The sequence below is a fragment of the Ciconia boyciana genome, chromosome 1 (genome assembly GCF_034638445.1).
Source record: "Ciconia boyciana chromosome 1, ASM3463844v1, whole genome shotgun sequence".
Classification (NCBI taxonomy): Eukaryota; Metazoa; Chordata; class Aves; order Ciconiiformes; family Ciconiidae; genus Ciconia; species Ciconia boyciana.
Window position 1 is genome coordinate 41,454,559 of NC_132934.1, and position 24,030 is coordinate 41,478,588.

The following is a 24,030-nucleotide window of genomic DNA, read 5'->3' on the forward strand; positions in this document are numbered from 1 at the left end:
CATCTGCCGGCGGCTCTCGTCACCCGGAGACGGGTCTCCCCTAATCGGGTTTCCATCAGTCTCTGCGGGGGCGTATAAAAGGAGCCGCCGCGGGGCGAGGCGGGCAGAGCGCGGCGCTGCCCCCCGCCCGCCTGGCCGGCCCCATGCAGCCCGCCATGATGATGTTCTCCAGTAAGTACTGGGCGCGGAGGGGCTTCTCGCTGGACTCGGCCCTGCCGGAGGAGCGCCCCGCCGTCGGCAGCCTCACCGTAAGTGGCGGGGCTGGGAGCGGGGCCTCTCCGCCGGGCCCACCCCGGGCGGCGGCGGCGGCGGCGGGGGCAGGAGGGGGAGCCGCTGGTCAGGGGAGCTGCGGGGTGGCGGGTCGGGTTCAGCTGGCCCGTCCGGGGGTCCCGGTGCCAGGGAGGCGGCCGCCTTCCTCTGAACTTTCAGGTCAGGTGAAGGGTTTTTCAGCAGTTGACTGACTGCGCAGTCTGATCGGTCCTCATTCAAAACGCTGCCTTAAACGTGTCTTCAAACAATAGTGAGAATTTCATTAGAAATGAAAGCCTTACTACAGAAGCTAACCCTATTGCTATTGGGGTAATATAAAAACATTGGGGTCCAGTTCAGATGTTTTTAAATTTGTTTGAAAGCCTGGGGTTAGTCCTTCCGACGGTGTGCACTAGTGCTGTGTCAGCAGAATCTGCCTTTTCAAGGCACTTGCAAAACTCACAGCACGGTATGTAAAACATTTTTGGCAGTATGCAAATCACATGCACTTAAACTGCATTGGTGCCTGTGGCACTTCCATTGCTGAGCAGCTGGCTTTGGGGTTTTCCAGCTTCTGCCAACTAGGAGGGGTGTGAGAACATGCGGGAGCATCGTATAGAGGATGTGCAATTTCCGTGTTGAAAACCCTGTCAGGAGGTAGAAGCAGTTCTCTGTAAGGTGATGATATGGGTGCAACAGGTGGTTGGGTGATTTCAAGCACAGGATAAACTTCTGTATGCTTACAGGTAAACATATTTGAATAGGTGTACTTTAATAAAGAATGATAATAGGTACTAATAATGTAACCTGCTCTGAATATGTGAAATATTTAGGATTATGAAGACTTTGCTTCCTATAAAATTTTGTAACACATGAAGATTCAGATCACTTGAGTAGAACCGACAGAATGCACCAGTTTGTACCAGTTGTGAACTGGCCTATTGTCTTTATAGTAAAACGTGAAATATCCCTATTTGAACATGCTTTGCTTCTATTGGAAATACTGAATTAAATGGGATAAATTTGTTTTACTGTCTTTATATTTGAATTACTTTCTTCACTAGTTCTGCTATAAATGACTTTTTTTCCTGAATACTTGCGCTTGCTCCAAATAATTCATTTTCATTAGGAAAGCTGATCTGCTAGTCATTATTTAATTATGAAGTATACTAATGAGGATGGCTGGTAAGATTTGAGTTCTTGCAATATCACAGCCTCTTCTACTGGGCTCATAACAGTTAGCTAATCTAGTTTTCAAGTGCTTGAGAGAGGCTTTCAGTCATCACTTCAGGTAATGCTCACTTGAGAGTATTAAGGAACCTGTGACAGTCTTGGAAGGTCCCAAGTGTTCTTGTTTCCCAGAGGAATCGATGGTATTGAGATTCTCAGACATGCAGTTGAGTATGCGATCCTAGTTACATAGCTTCCAGAAAGCAGTACACAGTGAAAAATCACAGATACTATAAAAATAGCATCTTTGTCACTTCATGCGGAGGTTGTGTACTTGTTGTATGTGAAAAGGGCTCAGCCAAATCCCAAATATTATTGAAGTTAAAACAAAAGTGACCTCCTAAACTATCCCTGAGCAAACCTCCTACTGAGCAGAATCATATAAGCTCAATTACTAAAAAATAAACACATTTGAAACTCTTCATATATCATTCCACAGACATAATTGCTTTTCCAGATTGTTTCTGTGTAGTCTAATAAATGATAAGAAAAGACCAGAGAGACTTTTTAGCATGTCCAGTAAGTAGTTTAAGTGTGGCTAGTTTTACCCGTGCTGTTTAAAGAGTGGCTTTTGGTAAGATGATGCATTTTAATGAGCCCTCTTTTTAATTCAGTGCATTCTTGTACCTTTCAAAAAAATCTCAGTAGATCCAGTGGGAGCTGACTTGGGAGCTGCGGGCTCTCTATTCAGTGAGTGTTTCAGGGTGGACTAGTATCGGGTAAAAAGGTAAACCAATTTGACATGAACCATGTGGATGCATTGAGATGTCTGTGATGCAAATAGCCCATCACTGTCAGCAATATCCATTTTTAAGAAAATAATTTTACATAATCCAGTTTGAAAAGGAATCAGGCTGAAGCTTACTAATTTTCTGCTGGGTCACGGAGCACTTGATGGAATCTTGTAAAATCTTCTAGAAGCACAGGGAGGCTCTTTGCTAAAGTCCATTGGCGCAGGTCCACAGACATTATGCAAGTGGGAAGGAAGGAAAGGAAATACCTGTAAGGAAAAAATAAGAATACAGATTTACCTTGGCTGTCATCAAGTGTTGTGAGACCTGTTTAAAAACTTAATCTATTCTCAGGTTATTTTCCTTTCATGCTGCTTTACAATTTACCAAAGAAAAAAATTAATCCATGTGGAATAGTTGTATATGATTCTTAATTTCTATCTTTACATTTTTTTTAGTGACTATATTATGGATGATACTGTTTTAGAAAAAGCAGTTAGCAGCTCACTGGAGATTTAATTTCTCTGGGAGTCACAACCTGGGCATTGGAAAATCCAGGCTGTTTTTTGAAAATCATGGTCAATCTTATAAACAATGTCTATAAAAACTGTACTGTTGGCATCTCAACAAGATTTAAGCTGATAAAATTACTTTTTTTTTTTTTAAATGCTGGCTGAAATTTGGCTTAAAGCAGTCTTTGACCCCCAAATTGTGAGAGGAATGTAGGAGTGGTCAAGGATGGTGTGATTTTCTGTATTTTTTTGAGTTCTTCAGACAGCTCATCTTCTAAGGGAGGTACAGTATGAGCTTGTATTTCTGTCCTCATTTGTATAATCAACAGAGGTTTTGCTTTCTCAGGAAAAAATGACATTAAATTGTGGTACAACAGAGAACATAAACTTTATGTTTTATGGTATTAACCATTAAATTTATTAACCATAAAAATATAGACCCGCGTAAATCGTCATAAATTGACTGGTACAGGTTAGAATAGCATCACTGCAAGCTGGTGTAATTCAGATCATCTCCATTTGCTTCATGTTTATTACTAATGATAGCATTGCCCTAATAATATCATCATATTTGTATCCCAAACATTCATATACTTTTCCTTATGCTTTTTTATGGACTGGCCTCTGACACAATCATCTCTAACAACAGCTTTTGACCTGTGATACTGGTTTCAAGTAAATACATTGCCTTTTAAATTAAGTCTGGAGGAGTTCCATTCAGCTATTTTCTAACAAAAATTTCTCTTTGCCTAAAAAGACTTAATTTTATGAAATGCCCATTTGCATCTGAAACGATGCTGTTCTTTATCCATTTGTAGCTAAACAGATCGAGTTCTGGGAAAAATGAGGAAAAGAAAGGGAATAAGGGAAACGGGAAAGGTGAATCTGTTTCTGAAGGTGGAAAGACAGCCGTGGTATTTTCCTTGAAGAATGAAGTTGGTGGATTGGTGAAAGCTCTCCGACTCTTCCAGGTAAAGCTTACAAATCATTACGCTGACTGGACTGAAGAAGGCTACTGAGGTCAGGTTGTTTGTTGGTATAAATCTAATGGACCGTGGCGGAAGGAGTAGAGTGCAATTACACTCTGCAGAATTGAATAAAAGTAACTTAAAATTTTATGGACCGTTCAACAAAGCATTTTGGGCTCATGAAGGGTTTTCTGGACTGAAGTTTAACAGTGATGCTGATTTTCACACCATTCGATTTAGATTTCTGATATGTGATTCTCAACACTGTAAATTAGATTTGAAGTTGTCTGTGCAGGCCACAATGAAAGGAGGCACTTTCCGAGAGCAGTTCAGAATCTAAATTACGTACAATCAGGTGGTGGTGGCAGCCCTGCTGCAGGACAATGTTTGGTCATGAAATTAAATGCACCTTTAAGTGCTTGCAGGGTCAGGGCTTTATGTGTCTAACTAGAGCGTAAATTGCAAAGTATTGGTTCCTGTATAGATCCCCATGCAATCGGTGGTTTTCAGTCAGACTGCTGGTACTGCACGTAATCTGCTTGCCTTATTAGTAAATTGAAGAGGGCTTGGAGGCATGTCTCAGGATAGTTAAAGCAAAGCAGTATGATAAAAGTCTTAGGTTGTTCGGTCTGTGCAGTGCAGTGAAGAGAAAGTTAGGAAGGTGGCTTGGGGTCTACTAAGGCCAAACCGTCAGAGGAGTGTAAGTGTGGGAGCACTGGCGTTACCAATCCTAACTCACAGGACCTGGCTCTGGGAGCAGATTTCTAAGGCTGATGGAGATACCTAGATTCCCCAGCCAAGGAAAAGGGGGTGAGTTAGACCCCTGGGAGGGAGGCTGCCAGGAACCAGGGTGTTTGACAGAAAGCTGATAGGAATTGCAGGAGTCGTGTTTTCAGTGCAGCTTCTCTCCAGGGGTTAAGCGTCTAACTGCAGCTCTGGCTTAAATGCTTGAAACAGGTTCATACCTGAAATCCTGGATTTACACATCAACTCCTCCTTCCTGGGAATGGGCATATAACTCACTCTGGTCTCTTAACACATGGCTGGAAGATGTTGCAGAGATATCACCCCCATTCACGGAGTCACTTAATGATTTGAGTACTGTGAGGGGGAGTGCAAGGTTTTGTTCTCTTCTCAACCTAGGGTAGATCAAAGCCACTTGTCCGACTTCCCAAGAGAATGCCTAAAACTGGTAGCTCTGTGTCAGCTGAAAAAACGCAGGGGAGTCCTGTGGCCTGTGTTGTTCAGGAGCAGATAATCAAAATGATCCTTCTTGGCTTTGTAATCTGCCAGTTTACAAATAGCAGACTCAAAACCCTCAGAAGATGGAGGGTTTTCCTTCTGTGAATTTGTTATGTGAATGGGTTAGCTAAGGAGATACACCGTATACGTACCTTATGGAGCATGCCAGTTAAAGAATTATGTACGTATTTCCAGAGGTGTAAAAGCAGAGACTGCTGGTTGGCTGTACCAGAGGGGACCTTCACCTGAAATGGACATTTCTTCAAAATACAGCAGGCAAGTGGAAGTACAAGTGCAGACTTCTCCCCATTTGGAAGTCAAAAAATGTTTTATTGGCTTCACTGAGTAAGTGAAAGGATAGTTGTGAAAAGTAACAGATAGTTTGTGTCTGGCAAAAAAAGGAAAAATCGGAGTCAGTAGAAAATACTTGTTGAAAGTAATAATCTAGTCCAGCCTCCTGTTTTGAAGCAAGGCTATCACAACACTAGATCAGGTCAGCCATAACACATTATGGTTGTCTGTCATTGTATGACACCCTTGGCAGATCAGTAGTTGTGGTGGGAGAGATAGCTCATAGGAAAATTTTAGTGCTAGAACTATTTACACAGTCATGTGTTTAGTTTTGATGAGGACATTATAATAGAGAATAAATTGAATTAGATTTTAATTTTATTACTATTACCACTTCAGGTAATTCATAATTGCTGCAAGAAAGATAGATGACTGATATACAGTTACCCTTAAAAAATATTTTCTCCCTTGTGTTCATGAGAGCTGCTGAAGTAGTACACATTTAATAGTGTGTAAGTAAACACACTCAAATCTAGTCAAATTAACAATATTATTATGCACGTTGCCTAATAAAATTGCATTTCATGTTTAACAAAGGTAAATATACAATTGTGTTACAATTTTTTTCTTTTTAAAAATTATAAAGCAATACTGTCCTTTATAAAAGATTGCCTTGTTAGATAAAATTAAATCATTAGTTAACTTTCTTCATTAAACACAATAGTATTATTTTTACATCCAGTATACAGATTTTTTTGTCTTTATTATTTATTAAGCATCACTAACCAGTTATGCAGGTCCAAAGTGAGTACTTTCAATGAAAACACCTTTTAATAACTGGGAAAAACTTTTCTGAGGAACATACCATCAATATTCCCCTTCTAGCTGGTATGTCTGCATTTCATATGCTATTTCATCTTTCCACAGGAGAAACATGTGAGTATGGTTCATATTGAATCACGAAAATCGAAGAGAAGGAACTCGGAGGTGGAAATTTTTGTGGACTGTGACTGCAGTAAGAAAGAATTTAATGAACTAATCCAGTTGCTCAAGTTTCAAACTAATATTGTATCTCTCAATCCACCAGAAAACATCTGGACTGATGAAGAAGGCAAGGCTGCTTTTGTGTCACTTGGTTTAGCCGCTGACAAACGTTTTGCACAGGTATCTCCATAGTCTTACACTCCAGTACATTCAACTAACATTCTGTCTTCTACAGAACTCGACTGTGTCCCTTGGTTCCCCAGGAAGATATCTGAATTAGACAAATGCTCACAGAGAGTTTTGATGTATGGATCTGAGCTGGATGCAGATCACCCCGTAAGTGTAACATAAAGTTGTATTGTAGATAATTTGTTTAGGTTATTTGCCAGTCAAATAAAAAGCCTATTGACTGCCGATTCTGAGTACTTTTTTGAGGATATGGTTTTCAGAAGATGGGGATTTAGTTCTGTTCAATGGTTTCAGTGAATTAATTTTCCTTTTCTGTAGTAGGACACCCAAAAAGGAGGTCCTCCAGAAAACTTATTCACTCTTGAACAACTATGTCCCCTTTTGTACTGCTTTCATTTATTTATTTTTTTAATTAACTAGTTAATAGAAGCTTTCAGACTCTGGAGAGTTTAGATCAATGTGACCTTCAGTTCTGTCACAGCTCTTAGGTAAGAATTGATATTAACCTAGGTGTCAGGGAAGAAAGAATTATGAAGGAAGACTTTCTTGGGCATTCAAGAGATAATTGCAAAATAAATCAGAGCAACATGTTCCTGTTTCTGCATGAATGCAGCAGATGGGAAGGTGTCTCGCATTGTTTCCTGACTTTGGTGACAGGAGACATTTCACACAAGCCATATCTGCAGTAGTGCCAAATGCTCAGTGCAAAAGGCAAAAAAATAGATTTGTTATTGTTTTATTTCTTTTGGGTGATGTCCATAAATGCTTAACTTCTGTGTCTCTAGATGGCAGATGATGGCAAGCATTTGTGTTACAACATTTTCACTTGTTATAAATCCAAGTTTCTACCTTTGGACCACTTGGCTGAAAGATACTGGTGGTACCTAGTTGTATTAATTCCTACTCCAAAGTAAAACAGGCTGGATTAAACTGGTATTGTAAGAAACTTCCAGCTGAAGGGAAGTAGGTAATGAACTAAGATATCTGACCATAAGATTGTCTTGTAATAGAATCAGATTAAACTGTAGCTGTAAGCGATAATCTCCTTTGGTTTTTGTCACACACATTTTTGTTGGTATTGTGCAAGGTGGTGAAAAAGGGCCCCAAAGAGATTGTAAGTGACAGCAGAAAGATCAGTTCGGTGTAGGGGACTCTTAGGGATGCATCTGTGCTATACCATGGTACTACAGCGCCTGTGTGGACTTTTCCCTGGTGACTGCCTTGGCTGAGGGGAGGCACGTACTCCTGGTGGCCCTGGGTTTTGGGGCTCTATGTCAGTGCAGAAATGGCACTCAGACTGCTGCCTTCTGTCCTGTCTGCTCCACAGCTCCTACAGCTGCCGTGCTGTAGTGGGGGCTCAGGCACGGATCCTCATGCCTGCATATACAAGCAAATGGACATCATCACGATGTCCCCTGGCAGCCCCACTTACCTGTCTCTGGTGTCACCTGCCCAAGTATCAGCCATGATAAGCATCATCACCTCGCTTGGTTTCCAGCCATCTCTACCATACGTGGGCCCTTCTCACACTGTGGGCCCACAGTTGGGGAGTGCATTCCTGGATCCTGGTTTCTGCCATGTACTTCTTGATGACAAACGAGGATTTACCTTGCATTTTCTCAGAATGGAAAAGTCTGTTGATGACCTGCAACCATTAACAGTAATTTGGTTCAAACAGAGGCTGTAGCGGCAGCTCATTGTAGCCTTGAGTCGATGACTGTGATGAGCCATTTGATGCTGTTTTATGTTCTGAGCTGGTGCCTTCATTAAATACTTGAGTGCTCTCCTGAAAATCTGCCCTCAGTTTTACAGACAATGAAAAAAGACATTTGCATTATATGAATATATATTTTACATTTGGGGGAACTCTTATAAACATAATTTACACATCATTTGTTAGCCTATGCAGCATGCGAGTTATTAGAGATGGGGGAAAAAACTGTAAAATCTGTGACTGGGCTTTCAAAGGCCACTTCTGGTGCTTGCCCTGTTCATTAGCGGTGGCGTGTAGGTGCCAGAGGACCAAAGAGACCTACCCTATTACAGAACCAGCATAGCACCACTTCAGCAGCATAGCCTAACCCACTCCATATTTGCTAATGGTTTCAGTCTCAGTTTCACTACACATGATGGGCTTTTAAATCCCCTGTGCTGTCTTCCATCCCTTTTCAGCTCTTGAATGGTCTGCGGCTGAGTAACTCAATGCTTACGTCAAAAGGTATTAAGCAAACAAGGAGGCACCCCCAGATTACAGCAACTTTTTGCCAGTCAAAAAGCTTTTCTGTGTAGGACTGGAGGCTTGAAGGTTTTCTGCAGTCCTTTGACATTCTCCCTTACTCTGCCCCAGTGGCACAGCTTTGGTTATGGGGCAGTAAAATACCTTCTGAGTTTTCTGGAAGGTCATACAAATATTTCAAATCAAACAATGTTATCTTTTCATTCCCTTCAGTGATTTGCATTTGTGTATATGAGCAGTAAGGAAAAAATGCATTTTACTTTTCAGCTCTGACTAGGGGAAACTTAAATGCACTTTCTGGGCTACTAACTGGGGAACTCAGATAACTCTTTACCCTTTTTCATCTTCAAGAGGTTGGCAATTCTGCCTTGAAAACAGGTAACTCTTTTTGTAGTCCAAAACCTGAAGTGTCTACATCTTTTATAAGTATAGAAGAGATCTTGTTTTAGTTTTGAATAGTTCAAAGAGCTGTAACTGGCTGGTGTGTATGTGTTATAGCTCTTTTGTGCTTAATATGGAAAAGGTATGAGCCTACTGTAGCCCACGAGGTAGAGCCCTTCCTCTGTAACTCAAATTGGAGCAATATGCATATTTGCTGCTGGAGACTGATGGTTCAGTCCCTAATGTGTTGGTTAAGATGGCAACTGCTGAAGTAGCGTCTTCAAAATGAGTTGCATGTGAACTCTGGGCGCTTGATTCTTCTAGTGAAGAAAGATGTATTAAGGACAGGTAAATTATTCTGCTTTGTGCCTGTGTGTAGATCTCCATTCAGATTAAGGAAAACCTGAGTAGATGAAATGACAGGGAAAAAGTTTCCCTTTTTCAGCATCTTGGATGAATGACGGTACCTATGCACAAAACTGTCTTGAAAAAACTCCTGTCGGACTTTGGTGGGGAAAAAAGTGAAGAAATCCTTGTCTTGTCTTGCAGTCCAGTAGACAGTGTTAATCAAAATACAATATAATTAGGTACTAAATAAACACTTTAATGATTTATTTTATAATTCTTACAGCTAATTTTCTGTCCTTATTGTAAGTTACTGTCTTCTTCCTTGCTTAAGGGATTTAAAGACAATGTCTATCGACAGAGAAGAAAGTACTTTGTGGATGTTGCCATGAGCTATAAATAGTAAGTACTGGCATGATTCTTTCTTGTGCTGCTGACTAGTTAGAATTCATGCTCTACTTAATTCTGTAGGATGAAGTTTAACAGTAGACAAAGTCATCCTTTAAATTTTGACTAGTTTAGTGTAGGCTATAAATGACAAACCTGATGCTTGAAATCCCATTACGTTTTCAGTACAGATACAGACAAGTAAAGCATTTAAAGGTAAGCACTATCTCTTCAGCATTTTATTCATAACTGCTTAAACTTAAGAAACTCTTTTACAAATGCTTGCATGTCTTAATGACAAACTGATGCACTGCTGAATCACACGTATCTAGCATCCCTATGTAGTTGGACGAGCTCACTAAAACCCAAAATTTTTATTTTCTTTTCATGCGCTTACTATACTGGATGCTATGAAGTACCATTTATCAATTTTGCCAAAACAGCTCTAAACTTCTCAGAATTCAGTCAGTGGATTTTTCTGTAGTTAGTGGAGCTGGTGCCTGTGCACAAATACACTGCATGTGTTTTCTCATTTTGCTTTTTTTTTTAACATGTAAAGTCAGTATTTTCAATTTGATACCATCCCTGGCAGTTATAAAACTTTCTGTGCTACTTACAAATACCTACTGTGTTGCAATTTTCTTGTTGCAGAAGCATTCAACTAATTCTAATCATACTCTAGGTTTTATTTGCAACAGGGCTAAGCCCTCATTCTCAAGGGAAAGAACATGCTAATTTCATGTTCTTTTCAATTTTACCACACTTCTTCAGGTTTTTCATTTTTCTCCTTTGAGATTTCTACCTACCTTGTTGAAAGAATATAAAACACAACAATTTTTTCTCCCTTCATAGAAGGCATGTCCTGTCAGGAAGCAATTAAAAAATGGATTTTTGAAGGTTTTTCAGTTCTGTTTTTCTATTTTTAACATAAGGCTAATATATGGGCTGCAGAAGACTGGGGGGACAGGAGGATTAACTCTGCTTTGTGACCATATAATCCTGATTATGTTTCTCTTTTACTTTTGTTCCATTCCTGTCTTTAAACTATTACCAATCTAATAAATGTGTAAGTGCTAGTGTTGGTCCCCCTTTTTGTTGCCCACGGGTGGCATTTGTTTAGCTGGGTGCTCATGACATTCATCCAGCACACTGAGCTGCTGCCTGCTGGGGGCAGGGTGCTGGTTGGTGGAGAAGCTTCCTAGGCTGACCAGGTAAGTCCTAAGTTTAAACAGTTTTCAAATGTAAATTGAGACAGTTCTGTGGGGTGGTTTTTTTTGTTTGTTTGTTTGTTTACAGCTGATTGATTATCTTTTTTTCAGTCTAATGCTAGCTGTAGAGTTAGCTCTTCTTGCCTAGCATTTATTGCAGTGTGAAATGTCAAGCAGGTACCTGTGGATGAGGGCAGACTGTGTGTGCTCCTAGAGCTCTTTCAGTAATACTGGATAGTTCTCCATTTACCCATGATGGTAGCAGTAGTACCATGCATTTCACAGCTGCTAAGTTGCTGAAAGTATCTTCCTCCCTTCTCCCTCTCAGCTGCCTAAGTGCTGGAAAGATTGTGCTGCTGGCTCACTAAGTAGTGGTTGGTCTTCTGCTACAAAGGTTTTTTTTTTTTTGCCCTGTGAGAAACTAGTGAGAAACATCTTTTCACAGAAATCATGTAGAGTAATCCTGCATATTCTCAGAAAAACAGATAAAGGAAAGGAAAAATCTTCCTTCTTTAGATTTTGAAGGCTCAAGAACCATTTCTGCAGGCACATTACAAAAATCAAACAACCCAAACCAGAGGTTATTTGAGGGCCAGATCTTGTACTTCAGCAAAACTGCTCAGAAGTACTCCTTCATCCCACTGATCTTTTCAAACCTTTAAAAGATTTCAAACTCCTCCTGTTCTTATCAGCAGAGGGAAAACAAGATGCTTCACATATTTTTAGCTAGGGAGCACAAAATGGCTGGGAGGCCAGTGATTAGGGCCGTTACCTAAGATGTGGCAAAATCTCATTCACACTCCTCAGGTCTCCTGCAGTGGTTATCTTAACCCCAGGGATGTGCCATATCTACTGGGCTGCACAGTCAGTCTGTCTCCGAGTATGCCTGTAGAGACAGCCCAGGCAGGCATTTACCCTCAGCATCCTTCAGCTCAGCCTAAGCCGTGCTGAGGAAAGGCAAATCAGCTCAGGGAGGACTCTGTGCTGCTACAGCTAAGCTGTTTCTGCTACCCATGCTGGGGAGCTCAGAATTAATATAGGTGCCTCGACACTACATTGCAGTCTCATCACACTCTCTTCTGTGGTCTAGTGACTATTTACTTATTTATACAAAAAGAACAGCTCTGTTGTAAGGACTGCTTCCCTCAGGGATAAATTCAGAGCATTGTCTTGAACCTCGCAGTGTCTTCCAGGTAAGTGACCTTCCTAATCATTTACTGAGGCTTGATGCATTTCTACTTTTCATTTTCCAGTGCAAAAAAACCCCACACTTGTTTCCTTTAAAAAATAACAAAGAAATTTTGCTGCAAAGAATTGGCTGCAAGGAATTGGCTCTGTAAAAAAAATTGTTGAGTTGAAAATCCCAGATCAGCATTTCCTTGATGAATTGCTACTGTTCTATAGTGGTAGATGTTCTGCTTTGCTTGTACATAAAGAGGCCTCTGTAGTGGAGAGAGAGAGAAAAACGCTAAGAAATGAACTTGGAGGAGCAGATATTTGCTGGTGCTGGATGTTAAAGGGAAAGATGTTAATAGAGCACAGCAGTGAAAATCAGTGAAATAAATGGACCAAAAAAAAATACTCCTCCCTCCTTTGCTTAGCTTCTATCCTAAAGATAGTGAAAATGTGTTAATCTTGCTAATTAGTCCTTTGAGACTGATCAGGGATTGCAAAAGTGTTGCGAAAATTAAAGCTGGACGAAAAATACGAGGTTTAAGAGGAAATTCATAATATGAGTTGATAGGTCATGACCATGGCAAAACTGAAAGATCCTATTTTAATAAAGGGAAATAAAAATTCAGGATAGGTTGTAGAGACATCTTGCTCAGCCACAAGAAAATTGGCTGTGCAGGCTGGCCATTCCCATGATTTATGGCAAAGTTTGAGCGCAAGGTGGGTCTTGCTTGTTGAAGTAAGAGGGTGAGAAAAATGAGATTTGCAGAGCTGAGTCAGAAAGGCCTAGGTCCTCCCTCAAGTCTGGCTGCCTTGATCCTCTCGATAAAGAAAGCAGTATCATGATCAGCTGGAAATAAGATCAGCTCTCCCAGGCATAAATCCTATTAAGGAATTAATGTTCAGTGAACCTTACTTCAGTACTAATGAATTAATTGAAACAATAACTAAGTTATAAACCTTTTAGTGAGCAGCGGACAAGCTTCAGATGTTTCATTGTGTTTATACGTCTCTAGTGACAGGCTAAATAGAAACCTGAGTTTTTCCACTGGTGCACAGATTTCTTCATCGTTGCTGGGCCAGTGCTGACCCATACTGACAGTGTCTGAGGTAGAGGTCAGGTCTAAGGAAGAGGGAGGAGGCTACTGCACAGTATTCTGGCAACTCTAGGTGGATGGAGTAGCAACCTGCTTGTGTCGGTCATGTACAGGACAATTTAGAATAGCTGTGTTATGCTTTCCGTGAGCTGGCAGGCAGCTTAAGGCTGATAAAGTGTAAAGGTGAAGACAGATACTAGACCTGAAGGACTGACTCGCACTGCAGAATGGGCACGGATGCAGTGCAGCTTCTGTTGATGAGAAATGCTTCACTAAATGTGTTGCAGTTCTTGTAATGTCAGCAAAAGAGTGGCTGATGGGGAACTAGCGGATGTATTGGATGTTCAGTGAGTCCTTAACAAGTGTGAGTGCCTCATACAAAGTGGCCTTTGACTGACAGATAACTGCCATGGATCAAAATACTTTGATATAGTGAAAGGCAAGGGGATTAAATAGTAAGTTTTCAATAAAGATGAGGGGACAACCCCAACGCATGTAGGGTGGATGCTCTTCTCTTGTGCATATAGGTACTGCATAGCAGCAGTCACATGTGACATGAGGGCTTATTCCTTTTTAGTTCATATGGTGGAGGCAGGATTATGAACCCAGCGACAGTCGAGATGGAGAGCCAAGCCCCAGCAAAAGCTCAGCGTTGCAGTTCTCCTGCTGCAGTGAGATTCCCCATGCCTGAGACGCCCGTTCAGCTGCTCTCTGCGACACTGGGAAGCTGCAGCACTGGGCTGGGAGCGTCCACATTGCCAGCCCTGTGGCAGGGGAGTGGGAGACAGGGCCTGATGGGGTGGAAGGGGATCCTGTGAATCCCTTTGCCAATCTGTACTTCGTTGCAGTGCGGGAAAAGAGGATACCTGAGGAGAGGGCAGATTGCACAGATTACACACTATAGATTGTGAACATTACATCCAGAGAAAGATTATAAAGTTTCTAGGGGGAATTCATAACGTGAGGTGATGGCCCATGACCATGGCATAGGAAGTTCCTTACAGCTAAATACAAGGCAGTGCAAATTGGAAGGAGCCCTTCATACTCTTAACACTGTCAGTCAGTTTTGAATTAGCTGTAACCACTCAAGGAAAATCTTGGATGTCAGAGACAGATTAGCAGGTACCATGGAAGGCTCCCGCTTTGCAATTTCTGTGCATTTGTGTAAGGCGGAGGAGGCAGAGGAACGGTGTAGAAGGAAAAAAAGAGAGATTTATTTAGAAGCTTAGTTTCACCTATGCTAGGCTCTTGGCTCTGAGGCAAGCTTCCTCATGATGTAGTCCTGCATGAATTTGGGGTTCCAAACATATCTGCACATATAAGCAACAGTCTAAACAATAAATACATATATTTTAATTGGATCCACACATTTCTAAACAACTATGTAATTGTGTAATCTTCACTTTGTAAAATGCTAGGTAATGATGCTGTGTGAATATTATGTATTTTAAAGAATGCATAGAACATGCAGTCTGCTGATGGTCTTACTGAATCTACAAGTTAGACTGAATCAGGATCTTCAGCTAACCACTTGCAAAGGCATCAGTGGCAATAAACAGAGAAATAGTACTCTGGTATAGGAACATGGTGTGCTGGAGTGCGTCCAAAGAGGAGCAACGAAGCTGGTGAAGGGTCTAGAGCACAAGTCTTATGAGGAGCGGCTGAGGGAACTGGGGTTGTTTAGCCTGGAGAAAAGGAGGCTGAGGAGAGACCTTATTGCTCTCTACAACTACCTGAAAGGAGGTTGTCATGAGGTGGGTGGCGGTCTCTTCTCCCAGGTAACTAGTGATAGGACGAGAGGAAATGGCCTCAAGTTGTGCCAGGGGAGGTTTAGACTGGATATTAGGAAAAATTTCTTCACTGAAAGGGTTGTCAAGCATTGGAACAGGCTGCCCAGGGAAGTGCTTGAGTCACCATCCCTGGAGGTATTTAAAAAGACGTGTAGACATGGTGCTTAGGGATATGGTTTAGTGGTGGACTTGCCAGTGCTAGGTTTATGGTTGGACTTGATCTTAAAGGTCTTTTCTAACCTAAATGATTCTATGATTCTATGGCATATAAGAATCAATCTTTCTACTATATGTACAAAGATTAAGAAATAATCTCATTGCTTAATAAGAAATACAGTTCTTAAGAAGTAAATGTAATATGTACAACATAACATCAAGAAGACATTCTAAGGAAAAAAGCATCTAATTGTAATTTTAAAATAGTTTTTAATAGTTTTAATAGGCTCTGTCTGCCTTTATTTATTTAAATAATACTTTTCACAGAAATTTTGCCATCCAGAGTCTGTCTTGAATCTGGTTGTATTCAAATGTATTTTGTATTATTTTATTTTTTACAGTGGTCAACCCATTCCCAGAGTGGAGTACACAGCTGAAGAAATTAAAACATGGGGGGTGGTATTTAGGGAACTCAGTAAACTCTATCCCACCCATGCTTGTCGTGAATATTTAAAAAACTTTCCTCTGCTGACCAAGTACTGTGGATACAGAGAGGATAATGTGCCTCAGCTGGAAGATGTTTCTATTTTTCTTAAAGGTAAGATTCATATTTGCTTTTTTTCAATAGATACAGTTTCATGAAAACACTCTTTTCTGTTAGTACAAAATACAAAGCACATTGAATGAAAAGACTCCCAGCTATGTCAGTGGACTTTGGTTTAGTCTAAAGTATCATTCTGTTTTTGACATTTTCCATGGCAGAAAGTTTGTTGAGTCAAGACAGTTATATATATGTACCTGCAGGTATGAAGCTGAGAGGAATTAAACGGCTGAACACATATCCCATGATGTTATCTTGCACAGGGAGACAAGTCCTTCAGTACGATGAAAAGAAAGAAAAGAGTTAGCTCTGCTCTTCTCATTCCCACAGGGTGGGTGTTCTGATAACTACAGTGGGCATCCCCCAAATATCCAGGCAGGTAAAAGGGAGAATAAAATGCCAAGATAACTGAATTTAAAGAGGAGAGCAGGTTTGGCACATTGTTGTACAGCCTGATGAATATGAGGCTTTCCTGAGTGCCCAAGACCTCATGAAGCTAGTCATTATATTTGTATGTTGAAAAAACTCAGTGGGACTCCATAGGTAATCTGGTATTTCTCTTTCATGTTATTTTTTTAAGGGGTCACGATATTACATATTTAAGTTTGAAAACACCCTTCTTTTTAATCTGTAATGGAAATGTATCCCATATAGAAGGAGAAGTGGCAGACATGAACCTGTCGTTTTTAACTCTAGAGGAAAAGCTGCCAAAGAGTTCTGTTAAGATTTTCTCTTCTCCTCAGGGGTCCCTTCAGATACATATACTTGTTCCTTAATCCTCTTGCTCAGGAGGTTCTGGAGCTCAGGAGCTAATATATTATGAAGACAGCTGTTTGGAAAAAAATGTTATGTGCTGTTAAGTGTTATGAGAAAAAATAGCAAAGTGTTTTGTCCCAAATGTGTGTGGAAAATTTTTAACTAAGAGAAACACAAAATTTGTAATGAAAAGCTTACTTTCCCCAGTCCTTGCTTCATCTGTAACTCTTGTTTGTGAAGCACCTGAATTTACTAATAACTTGACTCATCAGCCTTTGAATTTGGTTGTGTCTTTCTGGGTCTCTCGTCTGTTGTGTTATGGTCTCTAAGGAATGAATGCCAAAGTGTACAGGTTCTTTCTCCCTAACTAGAAACTCAAAACCTCACACTTCTTTCAGAAATATGTTTTCAGACTAAATACAACAATAGTAGTGTCTGTTGAAGAAAAACTTGGAACATTCTCCTATAAACACCTGGAAAGAGTAAAGAATGAATTTGGGAGAGAAATGTCCTTTTCAAAGTCACTGAGTTTGAAATAATTCCCCACTGGGACTAATCTGACAAAGGAACACTTGGTTAAATAAATGAGGACCTCAACTGTGAAAGTTGGTATTTTACTGGCACAAACAGTATTTTATCTGTAAAAATAAGGACAGACTTGATTTAATCCTATTCTGTTAGTTTTTAATGTATTTTACAGAAGTAATCTGTTACGGAAACTTCTCTCCTGTTTGGTACTAGACATGAAAATCAGGTACTTGGTGATTTGAGAACATCATTTACGGTACCTTACCATCTTTTCTAGACAAAGGTATTAAAACAAACTTTGAAATACCTCAAGCTGTTTTCATTAAACATATGCTAGCAATGCAAAATAATTCTTGTACATAACAGGTGAAAATGATGTGTGGTGATCTTCAACCAAGATATTCTCTGTGTCATGCTTCTGGTAGAATAATTAACTATAGATCATTACCTGTCCTCAGAAATGGATATAGGGGTATATAATATGATATTTTATTATCTCCTTCACTTTCAGAAAGGTCTGGCTTCACAGTGAGACCAGTTGCTGGATACCTATCTCCCCGAGACTTTTTAGCTGGCTTAGCATATAGAGTTTTTCACTGTACTCAGTACATACGACATGGCTCAGATCCTCTCTACACACCAGAACCGTAAGTTGCTACATTTGCTTTAGTGCTGAAAAAATATGATTGCTGGATTCTTAAAAGGCCCAATTGAATTTGCCAAGACTGGAAAGAGGAACCTTCCCACAAAGGTATAAAGCTAGTTACACCATTCATGACAAAACCCTTCACATTGGTGAGCCAGAATTTAATTTAAAGGCTTCTTTTGGACTTTTTACTTTTCTTAAATAACTAGGCTATTTATATGGTGAGTCAAAAAATTCTGTCTATCTGGATTATTTTTCAGTGGAAAATTGAGTTTTCAACTAAACATGTTGAAAAAGTATCTAAAATTTTATTTTCTGGTGGACAACTAAGGAAAGAAGTTGTAAAAAAAAGCCCTGAATCCCTTGGAAAAAATTGCTTTCAGAAGTATAATTTGGTCTTCTTGTGTCCTCATTTATCTTTCTTGGGCCAGACTCCACAGCTGAACTTCATTTCTCTCCTATAACACAATGCAAGCAAGTCATGAGGCACTCACTGTTCTCTCACCCAGAGAGGATATTAGATATGAAGCCTGTTACAGTGAACATGATAGAAATAAGAGACACTTTAATTATGACTTTCATGGGACAGCATTGCAACTTTTCCAAAACAGAATATTGCGAGTTTGGATGAAATATTTTGGCATTTGGTCTCCTGATGAAAAGGGGGGGGGGGGAAAGATTGAAGCGATTGTAGTTCTTGTCTTGTATTATATATGGTGTGCTCTGTCCAGTAATAAGAGAACAATACATGTCAGATAATATGGAGGTAGTTTCACTAAAGGCTGATCGTGTAACCACAGGTTCGGTAGTTTCACTGATAGGTAGTTTCACTGATCATGTAACCACAGGAATGACATTTTCGCAGTGCATCAGTTATTAGATGGTTAGCATGAAATTGTAACTGTTGTTTATTCAGCTTGTACTATTTTGGTGTATTTTATTTTTGCCAAAATTTACACAAAGGGTTCACATACATATATTCAGCTCCATTCCTGTAAACACTTGGACCCATGCCTAACTTTGATTTCATGACTAGACTGCTGAAACCATGGAATAATATTTTTGGATATAAAAGGATTAATGGAACCACATATTAAGCTGTCCCTAAAAATGCTCTAACATTTTTCTGGCAGGAGTCACCAGGTGGTGCTGTTAAACACAGATCTACTTACTCTTTTCCTCAGCATGTAAACTGGGCAAAGTATTTGCTAAAATGCTATGAGGCTGGTTTTGTGTGCACGTTTTTATTGGGAAAGAGGTGGTAATCCCTGAAGGAATTCACTCACTTCTGTAACCTCTGTAATTAGGACATAATCTCTTAAATTTGCAGGCAAATTGCTACAATGTAAAATCCTGAAAGAAGGGCTTGAATATATAATGCTGGACCTCTCCTGGTCTACCTGAAAATATCTGTAGATATTTCAAAAAAAGAAATTATACTTAGAAAGTACCAGGTTCTGCACCAATGATTTCCTTTCCTGTGGGAAGCCAGTGTCTCAGATTGCAGCACCTGCCAATGCTCAGCAAAAGAATAACGACATTTATTAACTTAATACAAACACGGAGAACATTTTTGTCTATTGATAGGGGATTTAGGTACATAACTCCAACAGGAACAAAGGAAGGAACATCTTTCAGGAAACAATTAAGTGCGTCTATGTTTTTGCTGATGTCCTCTGGTTCGTTACTTTGTATGTTTGAGACCCCTGTAGTTTTCAGGATGCTGCTTATATTCAGAATTATGCAGTGTACCATAGCTGATCCTTAGTAGTAACAGCAACTACTTTTTTGTAACCTTTCGGGTCATGGTGTCTGGAAAGTCACTATGTAGTAATACTAGTTCAATTAGAATGAAGATTTTTATCCCTTCTTTGGGCTGAACTTAAAAATCCAGGTTATGGTCTTAACAGCTCTAAATATGACTAACAGAGGAATTAAGTTGTCATTTTCTAATGATGTTACTTTCTTCCTGCAGACCTACTTGTTCAGAAACCATATAAATAAAATAATCTGTGCTATCAGGAACTCCATAGGAACATTTTGAAAATCCCTTTTAAAATGTGTTTAAATTTTTTCATAAAATAAAGCATATAGTAAGCGTTATCAGAAATGTAGAGTGAAATCCTGGCTTTTTAGTAAGCAGCAGCAAAACTAAACTGACTTGAGTGGGGACAGCTCTTCATCTTCCACAGTAGCTGCAATGCCCTGAGATCTGCTGGTTGATATATGGGACCATAATGAGGTTTGCTATGGGTCCCTGGCTTGGTGAATGTTGCATTTCAATAATATGAACCTGGTAAAAAGACTCCCTTTGACTTCAGAGGGCTTTCCATCAGATTTAACACCCAGGCTATAGAGCTAGATACAAATTAGAGTGTTCATTTGGTTTGATCTGTATCACTACTATATGCATTTTAAAACATTTCTTCCTGAGTTTCATTATGTTTCTACTACATTCACAGAGCTATATAGATTTCCTCTGCTCTGCTAACTAATTTACTCCAAGAAAAATCTTTTGCTGTGAAAAGTGCATTACAAAAATCTTATTTTCTCTGAGCAATGTGTGTGAATAAATTAAAGGAACTTAATTATTTTCTGAATAAAACAAAACAAAAGAATCAAGCCTTGGTAGTTAAGTGAAGAATTATATTGTTTAGACTATCTATAAAGGACCAGACTGGCAGGGAATCTAAGAGACTCCAATGACAATCCCAAATGCTGTTTCATTGTTCTGCTTGGAAGATTTGATTTTTTGGGGGTTTTTTTTGTTCATATGTTTTTGTTTCAAGCTCCCCTCTTTATAACTGCATGTTCAAAATACTGCTTTGTATAGTTTTAATAGAAGAATCTACAAGCTAAAGGCATGAGAGAAATATCTTCTGCCTCCTCATCCTCCTCCCCTTGCCAGGAGAGACAAGTTAATGGGGCTAGGCTTTGTCTGTTCTCATTCTGTCTGCAAGGATGGAAGTGACACAAAGAGCCTGTGTCCCAGTGCAGAACTAGAAGTAACACATCTTCATGTATTTGTTTCTGGGAGTTGTTACCTCAGCACAGGAAAACAGAGATGTAGACACTCAGTCAGCTACTAATACTGGTGATGCTGCTGTAGAAGCCTGCCTGGAGACAAGCATGCTTACCTGAAGCCAGAAACTTGAAGCCAGTCCCACTATATCTTCTTTACTCTCTTTATTTGAACTACTGGTATGAAGTTACCTTAAATGTATCTGGACTGATGCAGTGCAGCATAGCTGAAGTGCTCAGCAACCAGTGTTGATTTCTCTAGTGAAGATGGAAAGTGGAGTTAGAGCTCTGGAATTCCAGAGGATGGGCTTTATGGCCCATTTCTGTGTTAGAAGGTGATGGTTGGAGGAGTCAGGTTCCTCCAGTGAATTGTTTGGTACTGGGAATTCTCTGGGTGTATCTGTCAGACTGCAAGCTCCATTTCCCTGCTGTCCTTTGTATCCTTAGCAAGCTAAACCTTTCAGGAGATGACAGAAGAAATCATTGTGGCTGGAACTGAATAAATAAAGAAGGGTCATTAACCTTTGATTATCCACTCAAGTGATTCAAACCACCTCCTGAACAAGGAGATGGATACCGTGCAGAGCCAGCCAATTTTTCAAGTCTGAGCTCCAGTGAGGAATGGAGTAGTATCTAAGCTATGGGTCTTGTGGCAGGGAACTTTGATCATCTTGCAAGACTCAGAGCATCACCAACGGGGTGTAGAGATCATAAAAGAAAAGCCTTCTTACTGGCTGCTTTTGAAGAAATCGGGAATTTCCCAGGCTCTGAAAGGACATGCAATAATGTAGAAACAAGGGAGGAAAGATCTGACTTTCAGGAGGAAGGACAAGCTTTACCAGGCAGTGGAAAACAAATGCAAACATTTTTTCTTATGTAAGTATGATGTCTGATACTGTTCCTAGCCAGCTGTATATATCAAACATTTTTCATGCGTGTTGACTAAAAATACTGGCACACAGTAAACTTGAGCACTCAGCCTATATTGCTACAAGTGAATCTCTAGTCAATGTCCATGGACCATGTTTGTTTTATGATGTCAGGCACCAGACTATCTGTGTAGCTTCCCTGCTTCTTTGGGAAATACGTATGTCTAGGAAGGAAGAGAAATAAGATTTGGTAATTCACTGTTGAGTGAATTACTCATATATGAGGTTGGCTCAAACCTGTCGTGTACAACTTCAGAGCAGTGCTTGTCTCACCAAAAAGTGTGAATATAACATGAGCAAATGTTGGTAAGCATCTGTGAGCGAGGCCATCTGGGCTGAGAAGAGAGACTTGTATGTAACCCTCCAATACTGGAACTATATTGGATAAGCTTTTGGTGAGGCAAACTAGGAATGCCAAAAATGCTAATCTTCATTTGCATGCATTCAGAAACTACTACTATCTACCTAGACACAGTTGGCACAGACTTCTTGTTGAAGAGTACTGAGTAAGGAGACTGTAAATTATATAGAGGGTTGTTTTTCTGTTCATGATTTATCTGAAGTGTCAGGTTCTGTGTCTTTTCAAACAAAAATAGTTTATAAAAGACAAATTGGATGATTTTGGATAGAAGGCAGAAAACTTGATGTTTTCTCCCTGCCTTTAAAACATTTGTTTACAGCTTAGAAAAAAAGGAGAGAAATGTCTTTGAAGAGACAAAAGCAAAGGAAATGTCAGATCCGATTTTTAAAGTGAACTTTACTACCAAGTCCATTATTTTCTGTGAACAAATGCACCAAAACTTTCAGAATTGTTTGAGAGCTTTTTTAGATGATGCATGTGCACTTTCGTTAGGTTGGTGAGCAGTTTTTTTGTACACTTATATCTGCACTTTGTGGTAACTAATAATGCACTTACAGGTCTGGGCAGTAGTTCTTTCTAAAACGATTCGGGTTCTCTGCTTTTTCTGAAATCTGCTTGGTGAAAAGTGGACCATGTACCACAAGTACTCAATAATGGCAGTAGGAAGTCAGGACTAAATGAGAAATTAAGCACAGAGAAACGTCTGTAAATATTGACCTGAATTTCTAGTGGCAAGTGGCAAAATGTTTGGTTGTGGAGCTGTACCCAGGTGTGGAAAGGGGAATGGAGAACAGAGGAAGAGGGAATGTGTTGGATTTTGAACTTGATTCATGTGGAGAGAAATGCTGAAAACTGTACTTGTGAGACACCTGGCTTTCCTTTGGGCAGTTCAGTCTTCATGGTACTAAGCCTAGAAGACAGCAGTGATCAGGCCCTCCCACTCAATCTGGAAATGATGGGGAAATCATGGAACAGGTGGGGCTAAATGACATATAACCCATTTAATAGAAGCAAACCTTTATGTTTCTACAGAAACATACAGAGGGAAGAACAACTATTCTGTAAAAAACATGTTTCATGGTAGAACTTTTAAAGTAGACGTCAGACCCATGTAAAATGGCTTTTGTGAAATTAATTATGGAATGATTATGGAATTAATTTCTGTAATGACTCTCTTTTCATTTCCATTCCCTTAGGGATACGTGCCATGAACTCTTGGGACATGTGCCTCTACTTGCTGATCCCAAGTTTGCACAGTTTTCACAAGAGATAGGACTTGCTTCACTGGGAGCATCTGATGAAGATGTTCAGAAATTAGCCACTGTGAGTCAAAATCTTTTTGTGGCATGCTCTCTCATCTGTTCTCTGGTTGATGAAGTGACATGCATTGTCTTATTAGAGCTGACTGCATTTTCAGGTTGCGGGTGACTATGATGTGACAATCACAGAGCTTTAGGTATTTTTTCATTGTTTTTAATAAGAGCAAAGCTGAACACACTAGTCTTCGGGTAGTCAGTTTTACTTTTTATGTGCAATAACCACCAATTTTCAGGGCTAGCTGAGATGGATTTTGTCTGCTTTAAGGTGCTGAAAACAAGTAAGCAAGGTAATTTTGAAAAAAAAAAAAAACCCAACCCCCAAAACCAACATTTTGGTGTGTGCTCTCAGCTCTACACTGTTAGCTCCTCCACAGGTGGCAACTCTGGCTCTTAGCACTGCTATTTCCGTACTCACTGTTCTGTTTTGCAGCTGTTCACTGTATTGTAGTGTGTGATGGATTTTGAGATGTTGTTGCATCCTTGCTACTGCTCCTGTTGGAGAATATGTAGTTACTAAGCCAAGGCTGTGCAGCAGTAGATCTAGACCTAAATCAAGTGCCTCAGCCAGTGGCTGTGAGATGGATTTTGTGTTGCATCAAATGAGGCACATGCCAGTAGATAGTGTGAACTGGAAGAGGATGCATGTTAAAGATGTTAGATGCTACTGACCACCCAACTGGAGCCTTCTTGGCCTTTGCGT

At 40.0% G+C, this 24,030-nt stretch overlaps 1 protein-coding gene across 2 annotated transcripts in view; it reads left to right on the top strand.

Moving 5' to 3' along the window:
- The window catches only part of TPH2 (tryptophan hydroxylase 2), a 52,643-nt gene continuing 28,613 nt past the window's right edge, over window positions 1–24,030 (top strand). For both annotated transcript variants that reach the window (XM_072879801.1, XM_072879710.1), the window contains exons 1-8: window positions 1–248; window positions 3,541–3,693; window positions 6,151–6,334; window positions 6,443–6,543; window positions 9,693–9,760; window positions 15,571–15,767; window positions 17,566–17,701; window positions 23,208–23,334. In XM_072879801.1, coding sequence (XP_072735902.1) covers window positions 144–248; window positions 3,541–3,693; window positions 6,151–6,334; window positions 6,443–6,543; window positions 9,693–9,760; window positions 15,571–15,767; window positions 17,566–17,701; window positions 23,208–23,334 — 1,071 coding nt within the window. In that variant the 5' untranslated portion in view covers window positions 1–143. The remainder of the gene's footprint in view (window positions 249–3,540; window positions 3,694–6,150; window positions 6,335–6,442; window positions 6,544–9,692; window positions 9,761–15,570; window positions 15,768–17,565; window positions 17,702–23,207; window positions 23,335–24,030) is intronic.